Here is a 21,396-nt window from a genome sequence, read left to right on the forward strand (position 1 = left end):
CCGCAGAAGCTAGGTGCTGATACACATAATCAGGCCCCCAGTGCATGCTGCATCTCAGGCCTGCCTAACCCTGCTCCTGCAGACCTATCTCCCCGCAGAAGCTAGGTGCTGATACACATAATCAGGCCCCCAGTGTATGCTGCACCTCAGGCCTGCCTAACCCTGCTCCTGGAGACCTACCTCCCCGCAGAGCCTCAGGCACTGTAGTGTCTCAGCATTACAGCAGCTGTGTTGAAGCTAAGCTGGCTCTAACAGGGCTGGGCATCGCTGTTCTCCCTCCACGTTAGCGCTGAGCTGGCAGACCTGCTCACTGGGATATTTCCCCTTGATCTTTAATGTTCTACTCGCTTGGTGCAGCTGACCTCTGTGTAGCTGTGTTTCTGCCAGAGGGCTCTAACGGTGTCTCACTCGCAGGTCTCGAGTCCGCCTTGTCTTTTACACGGCTCTTTGACACAGCTCTAGCTCTTTAGATCTCCTGGCACTGCGGACTTTTAATTACAAAGAAAAGGGTTGAATTATGGTCCTGGTTAATGCTATCTCAACAGAGTAACCATATCCATATGTCAGGCACATGTAACATGCTATATTGCTTCTATTTAAAACTGTTTTCTTTCATACTTGTGGGGGAGTTGGGGTGGGAGAGGGGTATAGCTTCAAAGCTGTACAGAATCTAGGCTTGAGAAAGAAACTGGGCACTCTAGGCTGGGGAAGATATATGGTCCAGCTCAATAGCCATTTAGGTACATTACAAAAGCAAAATGCTAATTCCACCCTCAGGTGGTCCATCATTGCTGCATCCCAAGCATTCCAAAGATCTTAACTGGATGGATCTGTCCAGTCCCCTTCCAGATTCTGGGATCTCTGAGAACGCCATCATGAGATGCATTCTGTAAACACTGTGAAATGCCATCATGTAGTCACCTGGGGAACCTCACGCCATGAACACATAGTAAATGCTGAGTATATGGTGAATAAATGGCAAGTAAACACCATGTAAACATTCACACCAGGCTGGCTGAAGGACGTCGGGATGTCAGAAGTTCATTGATTTTACTTAAGTCTTCACATTTCCTGGAATACATGGCCAAGGTTCCTCTCGAGTTCCTCTGTTACGCTCACTGGTTATGTTTCAGAACCTTTACCTGAAGCGCACATGCTTTTAGGGTAGCAGTCTGGACAGCGAGTGGGATAATCTGCAAGATGGAGCGACACGGCTGTAAAAAGCTTTTATGCTCCTGCCTTCTTCTCCACTGGAGCTGCCACAAAACCGCTTCTCTCGTCACCTGCTTCCGGAAACAAGCGCCACGATGTGTTCGCTGTTGCGACACAGTCTAGTCTGTAGGGGAGGAATGTATTGCTCTCGTTCACATGGTCCAAGACAAACAGCCGCGGAGGACTGTAGTGTCTCCAGTTGCCTGAAGAACGGGTCGCCTCTTGCTCTGCATTTCGTGGGATCCGACGGGGAGTCTGTGGAGGCCAAGAGCATGGCGTGCGGTAGAACACGGGGGTAGTTTGTGTTTCGTTAAAGTGATGGCGACTCAGACAGGCTACTTGTGAGCGGGAAGTGACCCGCCAGCGGTCATTTCCGTTTGCATGCAGTCCCCCCCCCCCCCCCCCGCCACTCATGTTTTCTGCCTCACTGAGCCCAGCTGTGGCTTCCCCACAGCAGGCTCTAATAAATTCACCGAGCGGCGGAAGAATGCGGCACCGGGTTCCACTTAGCTTGTTTGCACAGCTGCTGAGAATGACATCACCACGTGCCCTCTGGAAGCAGGCGGGCCACAGCCCTCGCTTCACTGGCTTCCTCTGGGGGGAGCTGGCCGTAGAGACTGTGCTACTCCTCTCTGGAGGTGGGGCTCCCACCTCCATGCTTGATGGTACTTGATCCCACAGAAAACACTCACTTCTTTCTCAAATGGAGACGGTGCATGTACTAATCATTGCAGCGGACTCAAGGAATCCACTCCGTGGTTCTGGGCATGGTGCTCCCCAACCCTGCGCCTGTGCCTGGCTAGAAGGGGGCACCACCACTGATTGAGGCTAGTGGTTGCTTGCTCGCATGTTTTCCTCCACTAACGAGCTTCAAATGCGGAAGCTGACAGCCGGCTGTTACTCTGCCATGCTGCCCTCTGGCTCCCATTTTGGAGTCGTGTATTTAGGTACCAGGCTGTTCTTGGGTCTCCTCCTTTAATGAGCAGTGGGTCTAAAGATCGACTCCCTGCAGCAGGTTATTAATATTTGACACGTTCACAGTGGAGGGGCAGCCGCCAGAGCTGCACTGGCTGTTTTATAAGGACAATGGAGACACAGTAACCGGCCATATTCTGCAGAGCGCCACCCTGTGCTTGGTACTAGCCAAGATAACTTAACTTTAACTTAACTTAACTTAACTCACAAATGATTTGGCTTAATTCCAGGTTCTACCTGTTCACTGGCCTTTGGGTTGACTTATTGACTCAGTGCTTTGCGTTCTACTAACTGTTATAAGGGCCGAATGGCCTCCTCTTGTTTGTAAATTTCTTGTCTTCTTATATAAGGAGACTTGGGACAGACTCCAGGTCCCCCCCACCCGTGACCCTGGTAAGCGGTTAGACGGATGGATGGTATTAAGCTTGGATTTCTCTTTCAGTGACAGATTAAATGTGATGCTGCTTCTAGTCAGTTTGTCTTAGTGGATTTAGCTCAGTGATGCCATGAGTAAAAAAAACATGTTCTTACATGCCACACTGTTTGAGCAGACACCAATCGAGGAATAGTGCCCCCTATTGGGCTGGGAGATGGGGGAGCGAGGTTTGCAGCTGGGAGTCCTGCCAGCATCAGTCTCTTTATGGCGTCTTTCCTGTGTGGCTCCTCTTTTTCCCTCTCCTCAGTGCTGGTTCCCTTTCGGTCTCAGCTCGAAAGGTGACGTCGCTTTTGCCCATTTGCAGGGGGATTATGTTTCGAGTGCAATTCCGAACAGTCCCAACGTAACTTAAAATCCACAATGAGAAAATTACTTTTTTTTTTCTGTCTGCCGCTCCTCCTCCCCCATCCGCTGTCTCATCCCCGCCTCGAACAATGGGGCCCACCGGTGAAAGGTCTGTGTCCTTCTTTGCTTCTTTTCAGGCAGCTCTTTTGAGGCCTGTGGAAAAAAAAGCAGAGGCTGTGATGGAAGCCCCCCCCCCCTCTCCGCCCCCGCCCCTTTATTGGGTCCTCAGGCACTGGGGGCTGTTTAATCAGAGACAGAAACCAACCAGCCTTGACGTCGCATTCCTTAAAGGCTGCTGGACGAAAGCAAGGTCAGACTCTCCATTTAGAACACGGACACTCTGACAAGGGGGCGGGCCTTCATGAATATTTGATGGGATGTGCTGCTGCGTCCAGGAGAGCAGTGTGTGTGTGTGTGTGTGTGTGTGTGTGTGTGTGTGTGTGTGTGTGTGTGCGCATGCTCCTGCAGCAAGTCGCATGTGTGTGCGTGTGTGTGTGTGTGTGTGTGTGCTCCTGCAGCGAGTCGTGTGTGTGTGTGTGTGCTCCTGCAGCGAGTCGTGTGTGTGTGTATGTGTGTGTGTGTGTGTGCTCCTGCAGCATGTCTCTGTTTGAGGAGAGAATTGGGGACAGACAGCAGAGTGTCTGTTTAATGCATGAAAACATGAGCCCCCAGCAGCAAGGCACTTGAAGCCCCACCCCCTCCTGGGCCTAAGAGCCCCGCCCCCACCTTGACCCTCAAAGTCCCACCTCCACACCCTGACCCTTGAGGCCCTACCCCCCACTCCAGCCCCTGAATCTCTCCCCCTCAAACCAGTCCTTGCAGACAGAGGTTATCTGAATGCTGGCAACCTGTTTTTTTTAGCTGAGAAGAACAGCTTGCTGATGTGATGGTGAGCATTAGCACCCCCTGTGGTCACGGTCCACCTCTCACTTCGTTTGGAGCAGGGCAGGGTGGGCACAGTTGTGCTTGGGCGTCCAGCACAAGGACAGGGTGCCAAAGCACCAAAACTTCCCATCACTTTCTCTGCAGTACATCCACATTTCTCAGTGTCCGTTGTGCTCTGTAATTGAAATATCAGACCAGCAGAGATACTTCTGCCATCGTCTGCATTACGGTTTGGCTGGGGGGCCTGGCCCCACCTCCTGACAGGTGCCTCGCTCACCTCACCATTTTACCTTCCACGTATCCAGCTGTCCAGCTGTGTGTGTGCATGCCAGGGGCAGGGGTGTCCCCTCGGTGGCCCACCCCATGGTCCTCACCTAAGTGCCCACCTGCATCACATTAGCATTAGTGTAATGAGCCTCCACAGTGCTGGTCATTTCCGGCCGCCGTGGCTTGAGATTTAAGTGTGGGACCGGAGTCACTGCCTGCACAGCCCCCCCCCCCAGACGAGGCCTAGCTGGCCGGCAGTGTGGCTGTGCACTCATAAAGCTCACCTCGCTGTAGGACTCTCTCTCCCTCTCTCTCTCTCCCTCTCTCTCTGTTTCAGCTAATGTTTGACCTTGTTCCTGTTTTTCCTTTTACCTCAGGGACACTTTCCTGTCCCTTTTTTATTTCGTAGCAATGGACACCCCCCCCCCCCAGTAAAGTCTTAGTCTTGCCTCAGTATTTTTTCCTCCAAACCCCATTAATCCTGCCATTTTGCCCTTTCCCTGCCCCTCCCCCCAGCCTGCATTAGTTTTTGCTCCTCATCACTGAAAAGAGATTGATGGGTGGCAGTCCCTGGGGAGTCATGCAGATATACATCCCCTGGAATGAGGCCCCCCCAGCTTTCCAGGGATCAGGAGTCCAGGAGCCCAGGTCCAAATTTGAGGAAAAGAAAAAGAAAAAAATGTTATCTGCCTGGGAGAAGGCGACGCATCAACTAAGTGCTGATATTTTTGCTGACGAGGTCCATGAGTCGGGGGGGGGGGGGGCATTCTGACACAGAGACAGAGCTGAGTGCAGTGTGGCTGTGCATGATGCTGGGCTGGGGGGGTGGGAGGGGAGGCCGGTCTGACACAGAGGCAGAGCTGAGTGCAGTGTAGCTGTGCATGATGCTGGGCTGGGGGGGTGGGAGGGGAGGCCGGTCTGACACAGAGGCAGAGCTGAGTGCAGTGTGGCTGTGCATGATGCTGGGCTGGGGGGGTGGGAGGGGAGGCCGGTCTGACACAGAGGCAGAGCTGAGTGCAGTGTGGCTGTGCATGATGCTGGGCTGGGGGGGTGGGAGGGGAGGCCGATCTGACACAGAGGCAGAGCTGATTGCAGTGTAGCTGTGCATGATGCTGGGCTGGGGGGGTGGGAGGGGAGGCCGGTCTGACACAGAGGCAGAGCTGAGTGCAGTGTGGCTGTGCATGATGCTGGGCTGGGGGGGTGGGTGTTTGATGTCATTATTTCAGCAGTTTACAAAGCTGACTTACTGATTTTATTTGTTTCTGCATTGGACACACGCAGCTGACATTGTTTTTCTGCTGTATGTCCTTTGTGCTTGTGAGGCTTGCTGAAGCTGCAAGGACATTAGCTCAAATAGCAGAAAACTGATTTATTTGCCTGAATCTTCAGATGAGCCTAAACAAATCCCGCAGTGGTTGCACGCTGTGTGCGGATGCTTTTCTGTGTGTGTTTGTCTGCGTGTGTGTGTGTTTGTCTGCGCGTGTGTGTGTGTTTCCTCTGCTGCAGTCAAGGTTTGTCAAGTGAAAGTAACAGAGTGGTCTCCAGAGAGGTAGAGGAAGAGTAAAAGAGAGAGAGAGAGGGAGAGAGGAAGAATGAAAGAGAATGGGAAAGACAGAGAGAGAGCAGGTGATAGAGAATAAGAGAGTGGGAGGGAGAGGACAGAGAACAAAGACCCTAATCAGTGCATCCTGCATAGGAGAGTGTGTCTGTGTTACACTGTGTGCCACACTCTTCTTGGCTCAGAGATGAGGCCCGTATTCCTGCCCGTGTCCAGGCAGCGTACCTATGGTAAGGAGGTCCATGGACCTGGGCAGCTTCTGGGTGGCCATACATATGATAAGCAGGCCCCGGACCCAGGCAGCTTCCAGGGGCCGTACCTATGGTAAGGAGGTCCATGGACCTGGGCAGCTTCTGGCCAGTTGTATCTGTGGTAAGGAGGTCCGTGGACCTGGGCAGCTTCTGACCAGTCGTGTCTGTGGTAAGGAGGTCCGTGGACTCAGGCAGTGTCTGGGCGGCCGTAACTATGGTAAGGAGGTCTATGGACCTGGACAATGGCCAGGCAGGCATACCTATGGGAAGGAGGTCTACGGACCAAGGTAGCTTCTGGGGGCCGTACCTATGGTAAGGAGGTCCAAAGACTTGGGCAGATTCTGGGCAGTCATATCTGTGGTAAGGAGGTCCGTGGACCTGGGCAGCTTCTGACCAGTCGTATCTGTGGTAAGGAGGTCCGTGGACCCAGGCAGTGTCTGGGCGGCCGTAACTATGATAAGGAGGTCTATGGACCTGGACAATGGCCAGGCAGGCATACCTATGGGAAGGAGGTCTACGGACCCAGGTAGCTTCTGGGGGCCGTACCTATGGTAAGGAGGTCCAAAGACTTGGGCAGATTCTGGGCAGTCGTATCTGTGGTAAGGAGGTCCGTGGACCCAGGCAGTGTCTGGGCCGCCGTAACTATGGTAAGGAGGTCTATCTACCTGGACAATGGCCAGGCAGGCATACCTATGGGAAGGAAGTCTATGGACACGGGCAGCGTCTGGGTGGCCGTACCTATGGTAAGGAGGTTTATGGACCCGGAGCTCTGATGCAGATGGGGCGAAGCCGGGATGGGGGTGCCTGATTTCTACTCTACTGGTATTTCTACTCCGCGGTTTTACTGTTCCCCTCCTTTCTATCCTCATTTTCCTGCCCCATCTTCCCCCTCCCTGGCAATGCTCTGTTATCTGTTGTACTGCATGATGGGTGGAGTGGGAGGATCCATGGTCCTCAGTGGGAGTCACACAGTGACATGGACAGCAGGGCTGCCAGCCTGGTTATAGCTGAGCAGGGGCAGGCTATAATGACCTGGCCCACATAGGTAGGGTGACATGTGAAGTCACCTGTCCAGTGGGTTAGAAGGAGTTTGCTGGGGTGATGTTGTGGGTTCTTTGGGATTTGGGCTCTTTCCTGTGGAGTTAAGCCAGCTGTGGGGTCTTCAGTTAAGAAGTTAGAGGTGGTGCAGAATGACTCGCTGCCCCTGCTGATTCGGGGACACAGATCAACTCTGTCAGCGGCACAGCGCTGGGCTGGAGAGAGCAGGGACCCGTTAATGACAGGCTGTTTCTGTCACCTGTCCCAGTTCTGCTCTCGAAGGGGAACAGTCGGGCACTTGCGGCCCGGAGAGGTGAGAGGAGGTCTGGCTCCGCCCATTTGGCAGATGGTGGAATCGCACGCCCCTTGGCGTGTCCTTGCCAAAAGACGTCGCCTCGCTTGCATTCGATAGAGGCCTGTTTAAAAATAGGCTTCTGATTACACGCAGTCGGTTTGCTGTCAATTTGAAAAAATAAATAGTGTAAACAAATCTGATGCAGAGGTATAATTAGTGTCTGCACAGACATGTGCTGCCGGGCTGTTTGTTTGCTTTGTCTGCATGCAGAGCGGCCCGATCCGGACCGTGATTCCAGCACAGCACTGCCGCTTCCCAGTGCCTGGTCATTAGAGATAATTGCGGGGATTGCGAGGCTCATAAAGGACGGTTATAGTCGCCAGTCCTGTCCACCCGCCGCTCCCTGCTCTGCAAGATCACTGTTGGTGAAAGATTCTGTCTGTGTAAATAAAACAACGAAACTCCATGGATCGGGTCCATAGGCCAGGGTATGGGATATGAGAGGCTCACTCTGGCTATCACAGGCAAGCGTCCCTGAGGAAGCTTGTGTGATTTATAAGACGTTACCCTTGTGTCTTAGCCGGTGAGAACATTGCGCCCAGGGGCAGCACAGAGAGAAAGAAGAGAGAAGAATAGCTGCAACAGCTGCAGGCAGATTGCTGCGGCCTGCGAGCTGCAGGTGGGAGATGGGGGGCTGGGAGGGGGGTATGCAGACAAAAGGCGCTCAGTTCAGTCATCTTCTTCCTCCTCCCCTTTTTTAGGTGGCACAAAAAACCCTTTATGATTTATCTGGTACGCTGCAAATTAATGTGTGTTTGATCCTAGCAGGTTCTGGCAGAGATCATTTTACTGCGGGGGAGGAACTGGGAAACTGAGCAGCGAGCATGCATGTGTGTGTGTGTGTGTGTGTGTGTGTAAATATGCACATTTGTAATGCATAATGTCCAGCTGAGTCAGCATTTGGGTGTAGGTGTGAGATGTGAGTGTGTCGGTAGGTAGACGCTCTCCTCGGGGTCCTATAGGTGTGAGCTGTGAGTGTGTCGGTAGGTAGACGCTCTCCTCGGGGTCCTATAGGTGTGAGCTGTGAGTGTGTCGGTAGGTAGACGCTCTCCTCGGGGTCCTATAGGTGTGAGCTGTGAGTGTGTCGGTAGGTAGACGCTCTCCTCGGGGTCCTATAGGTGTGAGCTGTGAGTGTGTCGGTAGGTAGACGCTCTCCTCGGGGTCCTATAGGTGTGAGCTGTGAGTGTGTCGGTAGGTAGACGCTCTCCTCGGGCTCCTATAGGTGTGAGCTGTGAGTGTGTCGGTAGGTAGACGCTCTCCTCTGGCTCCTATAGGTGTGAGCTGTGAGTGTGTCGGTAGGTAGACGCTCTCCTCGGGCTCCTATAGGTGTGAGCTGTGAGTGTGTCGGTAGGTAGACGCTCTCCTCGGGGTCCTATAGGTGTGAGCTGTGAGTGTGTCGGTAGGTAGACGCTCTCCTCGGGGTCCTATAGGTGTGAGCTGTGAGTGTGTCGGTAGGTAGATGCTCTCCTCGGGCTCCTATAGGTGTGAGCTGTGAGTGTGTCGGTAGGTAGGTGCGCTCCTCAGGCTCCTGAGCAGCATTTGAAAGTGTGTTGTGTCGGGGGGGTTGGACATATCCTTTCTTCCTGTAAACCTGGGATGTCACCGTGTGCAAAAATCTGGGCCATCCACAGAGCCATATTCTTCAGACCCCATCCAAAAACTTGTGTAAGAAAACACCCCCCCTCCAAGAACCAGAAGCAGATTGATAGGGGGGTCTGTGTCTTAATTTATTAAGACAGTTATACAGGTGGGACTGCTCTTTGGGCCTGAGCACATCCTGACCAGAGCCGTTATTAGCACGCTGGAACATTCTCGCCCTCATGTTTCTGAGCCCCTCTTCTGTTTCGGGTGGAGGAGAGCTCCCCAGACTTCCACATTCTTCCCTCCGCGGTTCGGCATTTCCAAAGCTCCGTCTTGTCACGTCCTTGCCACGTTGTTTGTTCCGTTAATCATAGCAGTCCATTATTCCTGACAGACGGCTGTTTGCTTTGCAGCTGACCTTTCTACATGCCACTGCAGTCAAGAGACAAACTTGCGAGTTGAGAAAGTTTCTCAGATCAGAGCCATTTGGCCAGTTTCGTTGGTGAATGACTCTACGACTCTTTCCCTGGCATCCTCGCGTTGTCCCTGACTCACTCTGAATCCTGTCTGAAAAGAGACATTTGTAAAATGAGGCCCTGGCCTGTGATTCTTTTATTTATTTTTAATGTATCTCTTTTTTCTGTTCTGTTAAAATGTAGCTGCACATCCAAATAGAAGACAACAGAAAGAAAAATGAGCAGGTGACCATTAGCTGGAGTAAAAGATGAATGAGCCACACATGTCACGCAGCAGCATGTGTTCCTGTCCCTCAGTGTGACTCACCCACTGACAGCTTCCTGCCTGTCTGTCTCTGTTCAGTCTCCTCCCAGCTCTTCCATTTCTGTTTTTGTCTGTTTATGTGTCTGTATCTGTGCGTGAAAGTGTGTGTGTGTGTGTGTGTGTGTGTGTGTCTGCATTTGAATGTGTGTTTGAGTGTGTGTCTGTGTGTTCGTGTGTGTGTGTGTGTGTCTATCTGGGCTATTTGTATCTCAACGTTTTCAGCACAACATCCCACCTCAATGTCCCCCCCCCTCCTCCCCGTCTCTGCTTGCTGATTGGCAGCTGCCTGGTGCCCCCTGATCATGCCCTTTGGTGTTACGGCCAGTCCTGTGAGGCGTGTAAAGGTTGTGCTGAAGAGATTGGAGTGAAAACTGCCAGCCAGGACGCCCGTTGTACAGACAGGACTGCCTCCACGTTCCGGGCCCCTCCGGGCTCCCTGCACCTCATGGTCCCCACACCTCCCTCCCTCTCCCACCCTCCCTCTCTCCATTCCTCCCTTCCTTCCTTACTCTTTCTCTCTTCTTCTCCCTCCCTTCCTTCCTCCTTCCCTCCCTTCCTCCCTCCCTCTCTCTCTCCCTCCCTCTTCTCCGCCCTCCCTTCCTTCCTCCCTCCCTCCCTTCCTCCACTTTTTGAGCCTTATTTTATTCGGGAAAGACGTGCACAGGCCCAAGTGTCCCTTACAGCTAACGGATAGGGGGCCCTTCGACCATCACTGTCACCTGATGAGAAGTCGGATGCGGCATAAGATGCTGCCAGGACCCACCATCTCTGGAGGAAGTGAACACCTGGCTCCCAGCTGTGAGCTGGAATTTCCCCCAATGTCCTCCTCCTACTTTCTCACGTGCTACTCCCTGTCCGTGATTGTCACGGTGCCCAGGTCCCCATCTGCCCTGGGGAGTAGTTAGTCCGTCTTGCTGCTGGTTGATGCTGTGCTGCCACACCAATAATAATAATAATAATAATAATAATAATAATAATAATATAATTATTATTGTTATTGTTATTATTGTTATTATTATTATTATTATTATTATTATTAGACACTTTATTAATCCGTGGGGAAATTGTCTTTATGCCTCCCTCAACTTGCTCTTTGGCTGCGAAGGGCAGCCAACCGTAGCAGTGCCCAGGGAGCTGGCGGTTAAGGGCCTTGCTGAAGGACCCGCAGACGTGCACACCGTAGTGCAATACTGTGCTCCCTCAGTGTGCACTACACACCGCAGTGCGATACTGTACACCCTCAGTGAGCTCTACACACCGCAGTGCGATACTGTACTCCCTCAGTGTGCACTACACACCGCAGTGCGATACTGTACTCCCTCAGTGTGCACTACACACCGCAGTGCAATACTGTACACCCTCAGTGAGCTCTACACACCGCAGTGCGATACTGTACACCCTCAGGGTGCACTATACACCGCAGTGCGATACTGTACACCCTCAGTGAGCTCTACACACCGCAGTGCGATACTACACACCCTCAGGGTGCTGTACACACCGCAGTGCGATACTGTACTCCCTCAGTGTGCACTATACACCGCAGTGCGATACTGTGCACCCTCAGTGAGCTCTACACACCGCAGTGCGATACTGTACACCCTCAGGGTGCTGTACACACCGCAGTACGATACTGTACACCCTCAGTGTGCTATAAATTAACAACATTAATATAATAATAATTCACACATGTCCCTAGGCTGCACAGTACTGGGGATTTGGTGGAAGAGCCAGGTAGTTCAAATCAAATGAACTCTATATTTACAAGTCACACTTTTTTACAACGCCTGTTGTTTGATCTATCGTCACTCCTTGGGGCTTGAAAACTTTTAGCTCCTGCACCCCCCAGCACCCCAGTCGACCCACTGCCATCGGACAGCTGGGAAGGCCTACATTAGACGGCGTGGGAACTTCTCACTGGCAGTACATGACTCTTCATGAGCAGGTACTTTATGTGTCTCAGGTGGTTTCCCACAGAAAGCTTGAAAAACTGCTCCTAAGTTTCGAGCACATTTCCCCCCTGAATCATCCAGCCCCATGGATGTAAGGGGCTTTCAAACAGCCACGGAGCTGCCGCTGGTTCTTTTTCCACCACGTGCTAAGGTCTCTGTCACTTCCTCTCTGGGAGCCAGGAGGCGGAGCGGGTGGCGCGGCGCCTCTGTCAGATTGTCCAGGAAGCGCAGGCCTCTCCACAATCGCCTCATTCACTGGGCCGACAAAGAGCGCAGTGACAGGGGAGCATAATAGACAGCAGCATCATGGTCTGCAGCTTCATTCACTCCCTGGCTGCACTTTGAGCTCCTGTTCTACGGTATCTGTACTGTTATTATCTGGACCGGTGCTATTTATTTATGTACTATAATACTGTGTAGCATCACCAGATTATGCATTTACATGTGTACACTGTATGCACCACCCACATCTATTTATACTCTGTACTCGTGTAGCTGCTGCTCCTTGTCACAAATGCACAGTTCGTCTTGTAAATGCACCATTAGATATTTGATGTTGCAGATGTGGCTGATGGGGTGGTACTCTACCCGAAGGGTGTGTCCCACTTGTTATAGACGTCTGGCTGAGGAGAGAATGCGCCCCCTGTTTTCTTTTGAGAGTGTATGCTTTTCTCCTCTGGTTTCCAGGGCAGATTCTATAGCTCTGGTCCGGGAGGGGGCAGCGGGCAGACTGATTGGGTCTTTGCATTTCTCGTTTTCTGAATTGATGTCTTCCCAGTCTGAGTGATACTCTCATCCCTGCTCCTTGGCCCCGGAGCCCTTGAGCTCGGGGAATGACCCATCAGGGAGTCCCTGAGGGCCGTTGTCAGGTGCTCAGGAGTCCCTGCTGTATTTTCTGGCTCCTCCCGTGTCAGGATCTGTGGCCCCAGGCTGTTGACTGAATAGCTGCAGGGTGCTTCCGCCTTCCTGATGAAATGTCCCTTATGATTGGATGTCACCGCCATGCCTCTTGTCGGGCTGCAGATAATTATCGTGATGCTTCACTCATCTGCAGATTCCTAAAAACAGCTCATTTTCACATGGTAGCCTGGAAAGCCCAATAATCATCCTCGAATCAAGGTGGGGGGGGCAGGCTGCACTATGCAAACAGGGAGACATGAGTAGCAAAGGAATCCCGCAGCCATCCCAGTGGCATGTTGGCTCTTGACTCAAACACAGGTGGTTGAAATAATGTCAGTGCTCATGTAGGACCTTTGGGGTTCCTGATAGCCTGGCCCCTCATCTCATCTGATGCACAAGCAGTGATGCTTGGCCGTACACACTGTCTCAGAGCATCGACCACCTAATCGTGGCCAAGTCGGCTTCCATCGGAGCACGGAATTGTTCACACGCTGGCGGGGGGGGACACGAAAGACACATGGAAGGGGGCCTCCACATATGCACCTCCCCATGCTTAGTCAAAGCCAAGGCCACCACTGGAGGTACAGAAACTGACAGCCTAGTGGGTGTGTGCCCTCTTCACTGCCCCCCCCCCCTCCATAATGGCTGCTGTATCCGTGTCTGCCCCGGACCTTCCTTAGAGCTCACCACACCTTCCACACATAATGGTGCTGGCATATGTCGACAGGTTTATGGGGGGTGGGGGGGATGGTGAGATACAGCTTTTGGGGCTCTAAGTGCTGGACATTAACCTTTCCGCCACTTAGCTCCATGATTTACAGCCCAGGCGCTTATCAGAGACGCCCGATGCAATCCGCGGGCATGGCGGCTGTCAGGAAGAATGAGGCGAGCACGGGAAATATGGCAAGATGCTGCTTCACACAGCTGGAATGCGACTCTGATTCACGCCGAGGCTGAGGAAACTGCCGGGAATGTGGCATGTTTTCAGTAGCTTTGGGAATGTTGAGAGTTGTAGGCGGCCAGACTGTGTGTGTGTGTGTGTGTGTGTGTGTGCCTGTATGTGTGTCTGTGTGTGGATAGAAAGATATTGATTTATTGATTGATTGATTAGATAGATATGTACTTTATTGATCCCGAAATGTATGACGTCCTGCTGAACAAGACCACAGAATGATCCGGAAACTCCCCAGACAAAAGCATATTTTATATATACTTGCCTCGTCCCCTGTCCCTGCTGTCCTGTGCCTTGGCCCTGAGCTGTGGTGTCCTCAGTACTCTACACTTCCTGCACATCGCTCTGTACTTCCTGTTCAGTCTTCGCCTGTGGTTGTCCACATGCAGACAGGTTGTTATGACCTTCACCGTTGGCTTAGCCAGCTGAGTTGAATGCTCAATGCAGCCTTCATAGGCCTGCACACACTACTCTGTAAATCCATTATAATGTTTCAAGTTTGTCTGTAGACTCATAGATGGTATTTTCTGTAGTCTCATTCGGCTGTTCCTTAGCAGAGGTGAGGAATTTGTTCTGTTTGCCTTCATGCTGGCAGGTGTGTTTCATTCCCCAGCAGCTCCTGTTTTGCCTGCTTGTCGGTCATTAAAGGCATTGGATCTCTCTGTCTGCATCCTGCTCTTTGGATCACAAGCCTGAGCTGTTTGTCTTCCTCTCTCTACAGTTGCCTGGATCGACGAAGAGGAAGTTGGCCGTGGATGAGGGGCCGAGGCTGCCAAATGGGGTCTCTGGTGGCCCCATGACCCAGGGGAGCAGCAAGCGCCCGTGCCTGGACGATGTCACACTGGCCATGGGCCCTGGCCTCCAGCACTCACCCTTCTCCTCGGGAGCTGGGACAGGACCCCATGGCCCTCTGCTAGAGGGCAATGGGTTAAATCACAACGGCCTGGGCTCTCCATACTCCGTACCACCAAAAGCCAGCCCTGACTCGATGGTGGGGGGGACCATGCAGAGTTCATTTAACCCTGGTGGGGCCAGTGCCGCCCCCACAGTGGAACAAGAGCTCCAGGACCTTCTGGATGAACTTACTAAGAACCCGGATCCATCCCTCACAGAATTGGACATTGAGAAGATCCTGGGGAACAAGGGGGATGAACAAGTGGGTGGATCGGGTGGCTTCATACACCCTGAAGGGGCGGGGACTCCCAAACGCTCCCCTCAGGGACCCTCCCATCTGGAGAACCACCTGACCCGCTCTCCAGGCTTTTCCCCGGTGCCTCCAGTAGGATCCTCCCAGGTCGGTCCCCATCCCACGGGGAGTGCCTACTCCCTCTCCCACACGGTAAAGGTGGTCCCTTCTCCTCTCTCTGCCTCCCCGCTCTCTGCTTCATCCTCTCAGAGCCACACCCAGGGTCAGGCCCGCTCACCCATGTTGTCTGCAGCACTGTCCAGTCGCCCTGGTTCCACCTGGCATGAGGTGTCCAGAGCCCAGCAACTGCAGCAAATGGCATCCAACAGCAAGCTCCTGTCCTCCAGCGCCGGTCCCTCCTCCAGCCAGCCGGCCCCTCCCCTTCCAGTTCCCCAGGCTGCCCCTTGGGCTGGACCCTCACCACCTTACCGGCCTGGTGAGAAGCTGGCCAGTTCCTCCCCCCACCAGCCACCTTTCAGTCCAGCAGGAAGTACCCAGAGCCCCCAGGGCTCGCTCATGTCTGGCCTGGGTCCCACACCTCCCAAAGGTCCCTCCCCCCCCTACCGGCCTGAGAAGCTGAGCAGCCCTGTCCTGGCCCAGCCCCCCTTCAGTCCACAGAGCATCCAGAACTCCTCAGCTCCGGTTCTGCCAGGGGTCCCAGCCTCTTCCGGAAATTCCCGGCCCTCCCCACCCTACCGACCAGATAAGCGGCCAAGCCCCGTCCTCCAGCACCAGGGCCCGCCCTCGGCTCCACCCACTCACTTTAGCTCTCAGGGTGAGTCGGCCAGTGCTTCCAGCCAGCTCTTCAAGGCCATGACCCAGAACCAAAGCAGCAGTCTGAAGCTCCTGATGCAGCAGCAACAGCAGCCAGTGCAGTCACCTATGCAATCACAGACACAGCCTTCCCCAGCTGCGCAGCAGGTCCTGGGCAAAGTGGGCATGGCACAGGACCCATACTCCTTCACCAACACCAAGCCGCTCCGACATTTCGACCCCATCCTGCCTGCCCAAAATCTCAGCCCCCTGACACCAGGCCAGGCATCCCTGAGCCACTACTCTTCCTCGAGTGTGCAGCCGGCGGTGCCGGCAATGGCCTCTGGGCAAGCACAGATGCTGCAGCAGCAGGAGATGCAGCAATGCATGCCACGGGGCATGCAGGCTGGCGGGATGATGCCAGGCAGCAGAGCGGTGAGTAGCATGGCTGTTGTAATTGTTCCCTTCATGTGCTACCACAGTAAATAAGTGGTTGGTGGTTGCTGATCTAGTAGGAGTATGAGCCTGTGGGTGTCACACCTGAGGCTCTGATTGGCCAGAAGTAAAGAATTTTGTAATTTTACATGAGGAAGATGGCCATCTCTCATTTGTGGCCCAGAGGCCTTTTAGGATCACAGAGGGTTATCCTTTTGTGTGTCAATGTTGGAGGAGGCATTAAGGGTTTGGGCCCAAGTGGCTGTGTGGAGATTTTGTGGTTGTGGAAAATTAAGCTTCAAGCCTTTACATTTCTCACAGAAGATGAGATATTAGTTCAGTCAGCTCCCTGACATAGGTCGGGAAGCTTCTGGAAAATCTTTTTGACCTAATGTGAAGAGGAAGCACAAAAACTGTGTATGTTCCCTCAGCAGGGTCTCCAACCTGGCACTATACAGACCTACCTGGCATGGCATATCATTCCTGAAGGAGTTTTATAGACCTAGCTGGCGGGGTGTACCACTCCTGTGAGAGCTTTACAGACCGCCCTGGTTGGGTGTACCACTCCTGTGGGAGCTTTACAGACCCGCCTGGTGGGGTGTACCACTCCTGTGGGAGCTTTACAGACTCACCTGGTGGGGCGTACCACTCCTGGGGGAAACCACAGACACTCCCTCAGCAGGGTCTCCAACATGGTGCTTTACATACCTGCTTGGTGGGGTGTACCACTCAAGAGGGAGCTTTTCAGACCTGCCTGGCGGGGTGTACCCCTCCTGTGGGAGCTTTACAGACCCACCTGGTGGGGTGTACCACTCCTGTGGGAGCTTTACAGACCCACCTGGTGGGGCGTACCACTCCTGGGGGAAACCACGGACACTCCCTCAGCAGGATCTCCAACATGGTGCTTTACATACCTGCTTGGTGGGGTGTACCACTCAAGAGGGAGCTTTACAGACTCACCTGGCGGGGTGTACCACTCAAGAGGGAGCTTTACAGACCTGCCTGGTGGGGTGTACCACTCAAGAGGGAGCTTTACAGACTCGCCTGGCGGGGTGTACCACTCCTGAGGGAGCTTTACAGACCTGCCTGGTGGGGTGTACCACTCCAACATGGTGCTTTACAGACCCACCTGGTGGGGTGTACCACTCCTGAGGGAGCTTTACAGACCTGCCTGGTGGGGTGTACCACTCCTGAGGGAGCTTTACAGACCTGCCTGGTGGGGTGTACCACTCCAACATGGTGCTTTACAGACCCACCTGGTGGGGCATACCATTCCTGAGGGAGCTTTACAGACCCATCTTGCGGGGTGAACAATTCCTGAGGGAGCTTTACAGACCCGTCTTGCGGGGTGAACCATTCCTGAGGGAGCTTTACAGACCCGTCTCGTGCGGTGGGGTGTGCCACTCCTGAGGGAAACTGCGGACACCCCCTCAGCACGGTCTCCAGCATGGTGCTTTACAGACCCACCTGGTGGGTGTACCATTCGTGATGAGCTCCTCACAAGTCCACTTTTTTTGAGGGGAGGGGTAGCTAGCACAATTTTTCTAACATTCCAATTAGTGAGAGAGCCCCCCTGCAACTTAACATCCACCCCCATATGTCTTTCCTTTTCTGGCCCTACTATCCCCTCAGTTTTTCGCAATGGAAAAAGTAAACATTGTTTTTGGCGTCTCATGAGCAGTTCCTATTTTGATATCCCGGGGTGTTGAAAGTGAGCGATGTGTTAACCTATTGGAGAGGCCAGGGCTGGGGCACCTAAGCTGATGCATGAGTGGGCGTCATGTGATTTGGAGGAGCGTGAACTTCCCCCCACATGTTCCCGGAGGGACAGGGGTGGGGGCATGGAGGGGGCGGGGCCCGACTGTGCCGCAAGCGGATTGGGTTTCAAAGTGGTGGCAGCTCACTCCCGAGCGCTATGGTCCCTCTTTGAGAGGAGCGGCACCGTTTGAAGGCAGGGGGGTTGGGGGGGGGACCTCTCTCTTTCAGCCCAGCTGCAGTCTTTCAACAGACTAATAAAGGGATAATGAATTTGGTGGTGGGTCAGGTTTGGCTTCTTGGCCGTTGTGACTGTAGGCAAAAGGGGGCCTTGGTTTAGCACTTCCCCCCACGAAAAAAGACATCTCCTCCCTCTCGGGGCTGCTGCTCCCTCCACCCCCCTGTCATTCCCCTCCTTTGATGTCTGCTAAGCCCCGCTCTGTAAGTGGGCTCCATGGGGTTTCTGTGATTCACTGCAGAGTTGTGATGAGGTACAAAGGATTTGCTGCTTTTCTGTCTATTCATGTGATACCAAACATAAAATTACCATAAAAAGCAATCACCTGAATAAGAAGCCACAAAAGAACCACACATGTATCCTGGGATGGGTGAACCTTCATTTTTTATCATGAACTAACACTACTGGTTTTACCAGAGAGCCTGATCGGTGGTCTTTCTAAACAACCAACCTGTTGGAGTTATGCAGTCTGTCTGTTGGTATTAGGTAGTATATCTGTTAGAGTTTGTTTTGTCTGCTGAGATAAATTAGTCTGTTGAGATTTTGTCATATAAATGATGCTTCTAGGTAGTCTACCTGACAGAATTTGTAGTCCATCTGTGGTCCATTGTTTTGTAATATGTGGGCTGTCTGTTAGGATTAGGTGTTCTCTCTGTTAAGGCTAAGTGGTTTATCTATAATAAGTGGGCTATCTATTACAATTAGGTGGTCAACCTGTTTGTAATATCCTTCTGGCTGCCAGTATCAGACGGTCTGCCTGTCGGGATTATCCTTCTGGCTGCCAGTATCAGACGGTCTGCCTGTCGGGATTATCCTTCTGGCTGCGCCGTCAGACGGTCTGCCTGTCGGGATTATCCTTCTGGCTGTCGCCGTCAGACGGTCTGCCTGTCGGGATTATCCTTCTGGCTGTCGCCGTCAGACGGTCTGCCTGTCGGGATTATCCTTCTGGCTGTCCCCGTCAGACGGTCTGCCTGTCGGGATTATCCTTCTGGCTGCCGCCGTCAGACGGTCTGCCTGTCGGGATTATCCTTCTGGCTGCCGCCGTCAGACGGTCTGCCTGTCGGGATTATCCTTCTGGCTGCCGCCGTCAGACGGTCTGCCTGTCGGGATTATCCTTCTGGCTGTCGCCGTCAGACCGTCTGCCTGTCGGGATTATCCTTCTGGCTGCCGCCGTCAGACGGTCTGCCTGTCGGGATTATCCTTCTGGCTGTCGCCGTCAGACGGTCTGCCTGTCGGGATTATCCTTCTGGCTGTCGCCGTCAGACGGTCTGCCTGTCGGGATTATCCTTCTGGCTGCCGCTATCAGACGGTCTGCCTGTCGGGATTATCCTTCTGGCTGTCGCCGTCAGACGGTCTGCCTGTCGGGATTATCCTTCTGGCTGCCGCTATCAGACGGTCTGCCTGTCGGGATTATCCTTCTGGCTGCGCCGTCAGATGGTCTGCCTGTCGGGATTATCCTTCTGGCTGTCGCCGTCAGACGGTCTGCCTGTCGGGATTATCCTTCTGGCTGCCGCCGTCAGACGGTCTGCCTGTCGGGATTATCCTTCTGGCTGCCGCCGTCAGACGGTCTGCCTGTCGGGATTATCCTTCTGGCTGTCGCCGTCAGACGGTCTGCCTGTCGGGATTATCCTTCTGGCTGTCGCCGTCAGACGGTCTGCCTGTCGGGATTATCCTTCTGGCTGCCGCCGTCAGACGGTCTGCCTGTCGGGATTATCCTTCTGGCTGCCGCCGTCAGACGGTCTGCCTGTCGGGATTATCCTTCTGGCTGCCGCCGTCAGACGGTCTTGCCTGTCGGGATTATCCTTCTGGCTGTCGCCGTCAGATGGGCTGCCTGTCGGGATAATCCTTCTTTTTTGAGATTCCCTGGCCGGCTGGCTGGCTGCTGTTGGTGGCTGAGCTCCTGCTTTAGTCTAATCAGGAATACGCTTCTTGTTTTCCTCTCTGCAGCCCCAGCAGAAGTGCTGTCCTGAATGCGTCGTGTTTGCAAGTGCCTTCGCCCTGCGACAGGCTAATTGTCCTCAATAGCAACTGCAGTAGTTTTCCACCAGTCCCAAACCCTGTAACCTAGGCTGCCCCCGCCATGTCTAGACAAAGCAGTGGAGGGCAGCAAGTCGCTCATTGCTCTAGACCAGCATCCATCACTCCCTGTTACCCACAAGCCCCTACTTCGTCATACAGCAAGCCGTATGTCTCTGAAGGGGCCCATAAAGCCAAAATGGAGAGTGAATATTACCCCCCCATCCCTGCGTCTCCCCTCCCCTGTTGTCTCTTCAGATTTCTTTCTCTGCTCCGTTGACTCTTCATCATGGAAATATCCGTAATTCCCACTTGTGTCAGATTTCATTCATAGAGAGCAGTCCTCTCTAAACACTGGCTCCTCTCCTGTTTCCGGCAGGGCCATGCTGACCACAGCACTTAATCCCTAAACAATCGATAACCAAAATAATACAATGCGTGCAAAAGTGCATAAACGCCTCATTTTGGCCTGCCATGTCTGCAGGGGTGTTTAGATTATCTCAGTGAGCATGTGACTCTCTCTTCAGTTCTTTTCTCTTGTACTTTCTCCCCCCCCACCCCTTCTCGCTCTGATGGATGTGTGTTTCCCCTGAGGCATCGGGGGGGGGGGGGGTGTCAGCGATGAATCGGACGCTGAGGCAGCTGGGAGAGTTAGCACACAGTGCTGTACACAAAGGGCTCTGTGTTTACGGTGCATTGGCGTACCCAGAGTGCGGGCTACGTGCCGGGCCTGATGAACGCTGTTGCGGTTCCTGCAAATGTACTCCCTTGGCTAGTAAAAGTAAGGGCCTAAGATGGGGGGGCTGTTTTATCTATACTTCTCTCACACAGCAGGTGGCATGACAGTTACACCCTGTAACCTGAACACTCAAGTTCTAAGAAGTGAAACTCTGAAACCTAATTTGATCTTTTAAATTCTCCAGTAAAAGTGTGTTGGTTTGACTGAACAGGAAGGGAATTTATTTTAAAACATGATAATAGTGAGCAGTGAGTATGACCCATGCAGCGCTCGGCTCCGCGTGTGCTAAGGCTGAAAGGTTAGTCTCTTCTCCTGCGGCAGGGGAGGGGCACACAGGAGCTGGGAATGCACTGTATGTTCAGCCATAGGATGGTTAGTGGCACGACACATGATGCTGGCCTGCAACCTGGTGGACTCTGAGCCCATGGCTGGAGAAGCAGGGCGTGGGGACAGCGTGCGCACCTGCACGCAGGGGGGAGTTGTTGTGGCGACGGCCGTGTGTTTTCCTGTGCAAACAGTACACGTAAGTAAGTAGGTCTGTGACGGAGTTCACCTTGTTCCAGCTTGACAGCGAAAGGGGAGTGCAATGAATCTTAGACATACTCAGATACACATAGATACACAAAGACACACTTAGATATGCACACATGCACACACATATACTCAAACCTACACACACTCAGACATACTCAGACACACATACAAATACTGTATATACCCACATATTGAGATATACTCACACACACATATATCCATATACTCAGATAAACTCACACATAAATACAGATAT

The 21,396-nt window shown here is 53.1% G+C and overlaps 1 protein-coding gene across 1 annotated transcript in view; it reads left to right on the forward strand.

Moving 5' to 3' along the window:
- Positions 1–21,396, forward strand: part of LOC111859228 (uncharacterized) — a 54,362-nt gene that overhangs the window by 12,784 nt on the left and 20,182 nt on the right. The window contains exon 2 of the mRNA XM_023841735.2: positions 14,206–15,858. Coding sequence (XP_023697503.2) covers positions 14,206–15,858 — 1,653 coding nt within the window. The remainder of the gene's footprint in view (positions 1–14,205; positions 15,859–21,396) is intronic.

The sequence above is a fragment of the Paramormyrops kingsleyae genome, chromosome 24 (assembly GCF_048594095.1).
Source record: "Paramormyrops kingsleyae isolate MSU_618 chromosome 24, PKINGS_0.4, whole genome shotgun sequence".
Taxonomy (NCBI): Eukaryota; Metazoa; Chordata; class Actinopteri; order Osteoglossiformes; family Mormyridae; genus Paramormyrops; species Paramormyrops kingsleyae.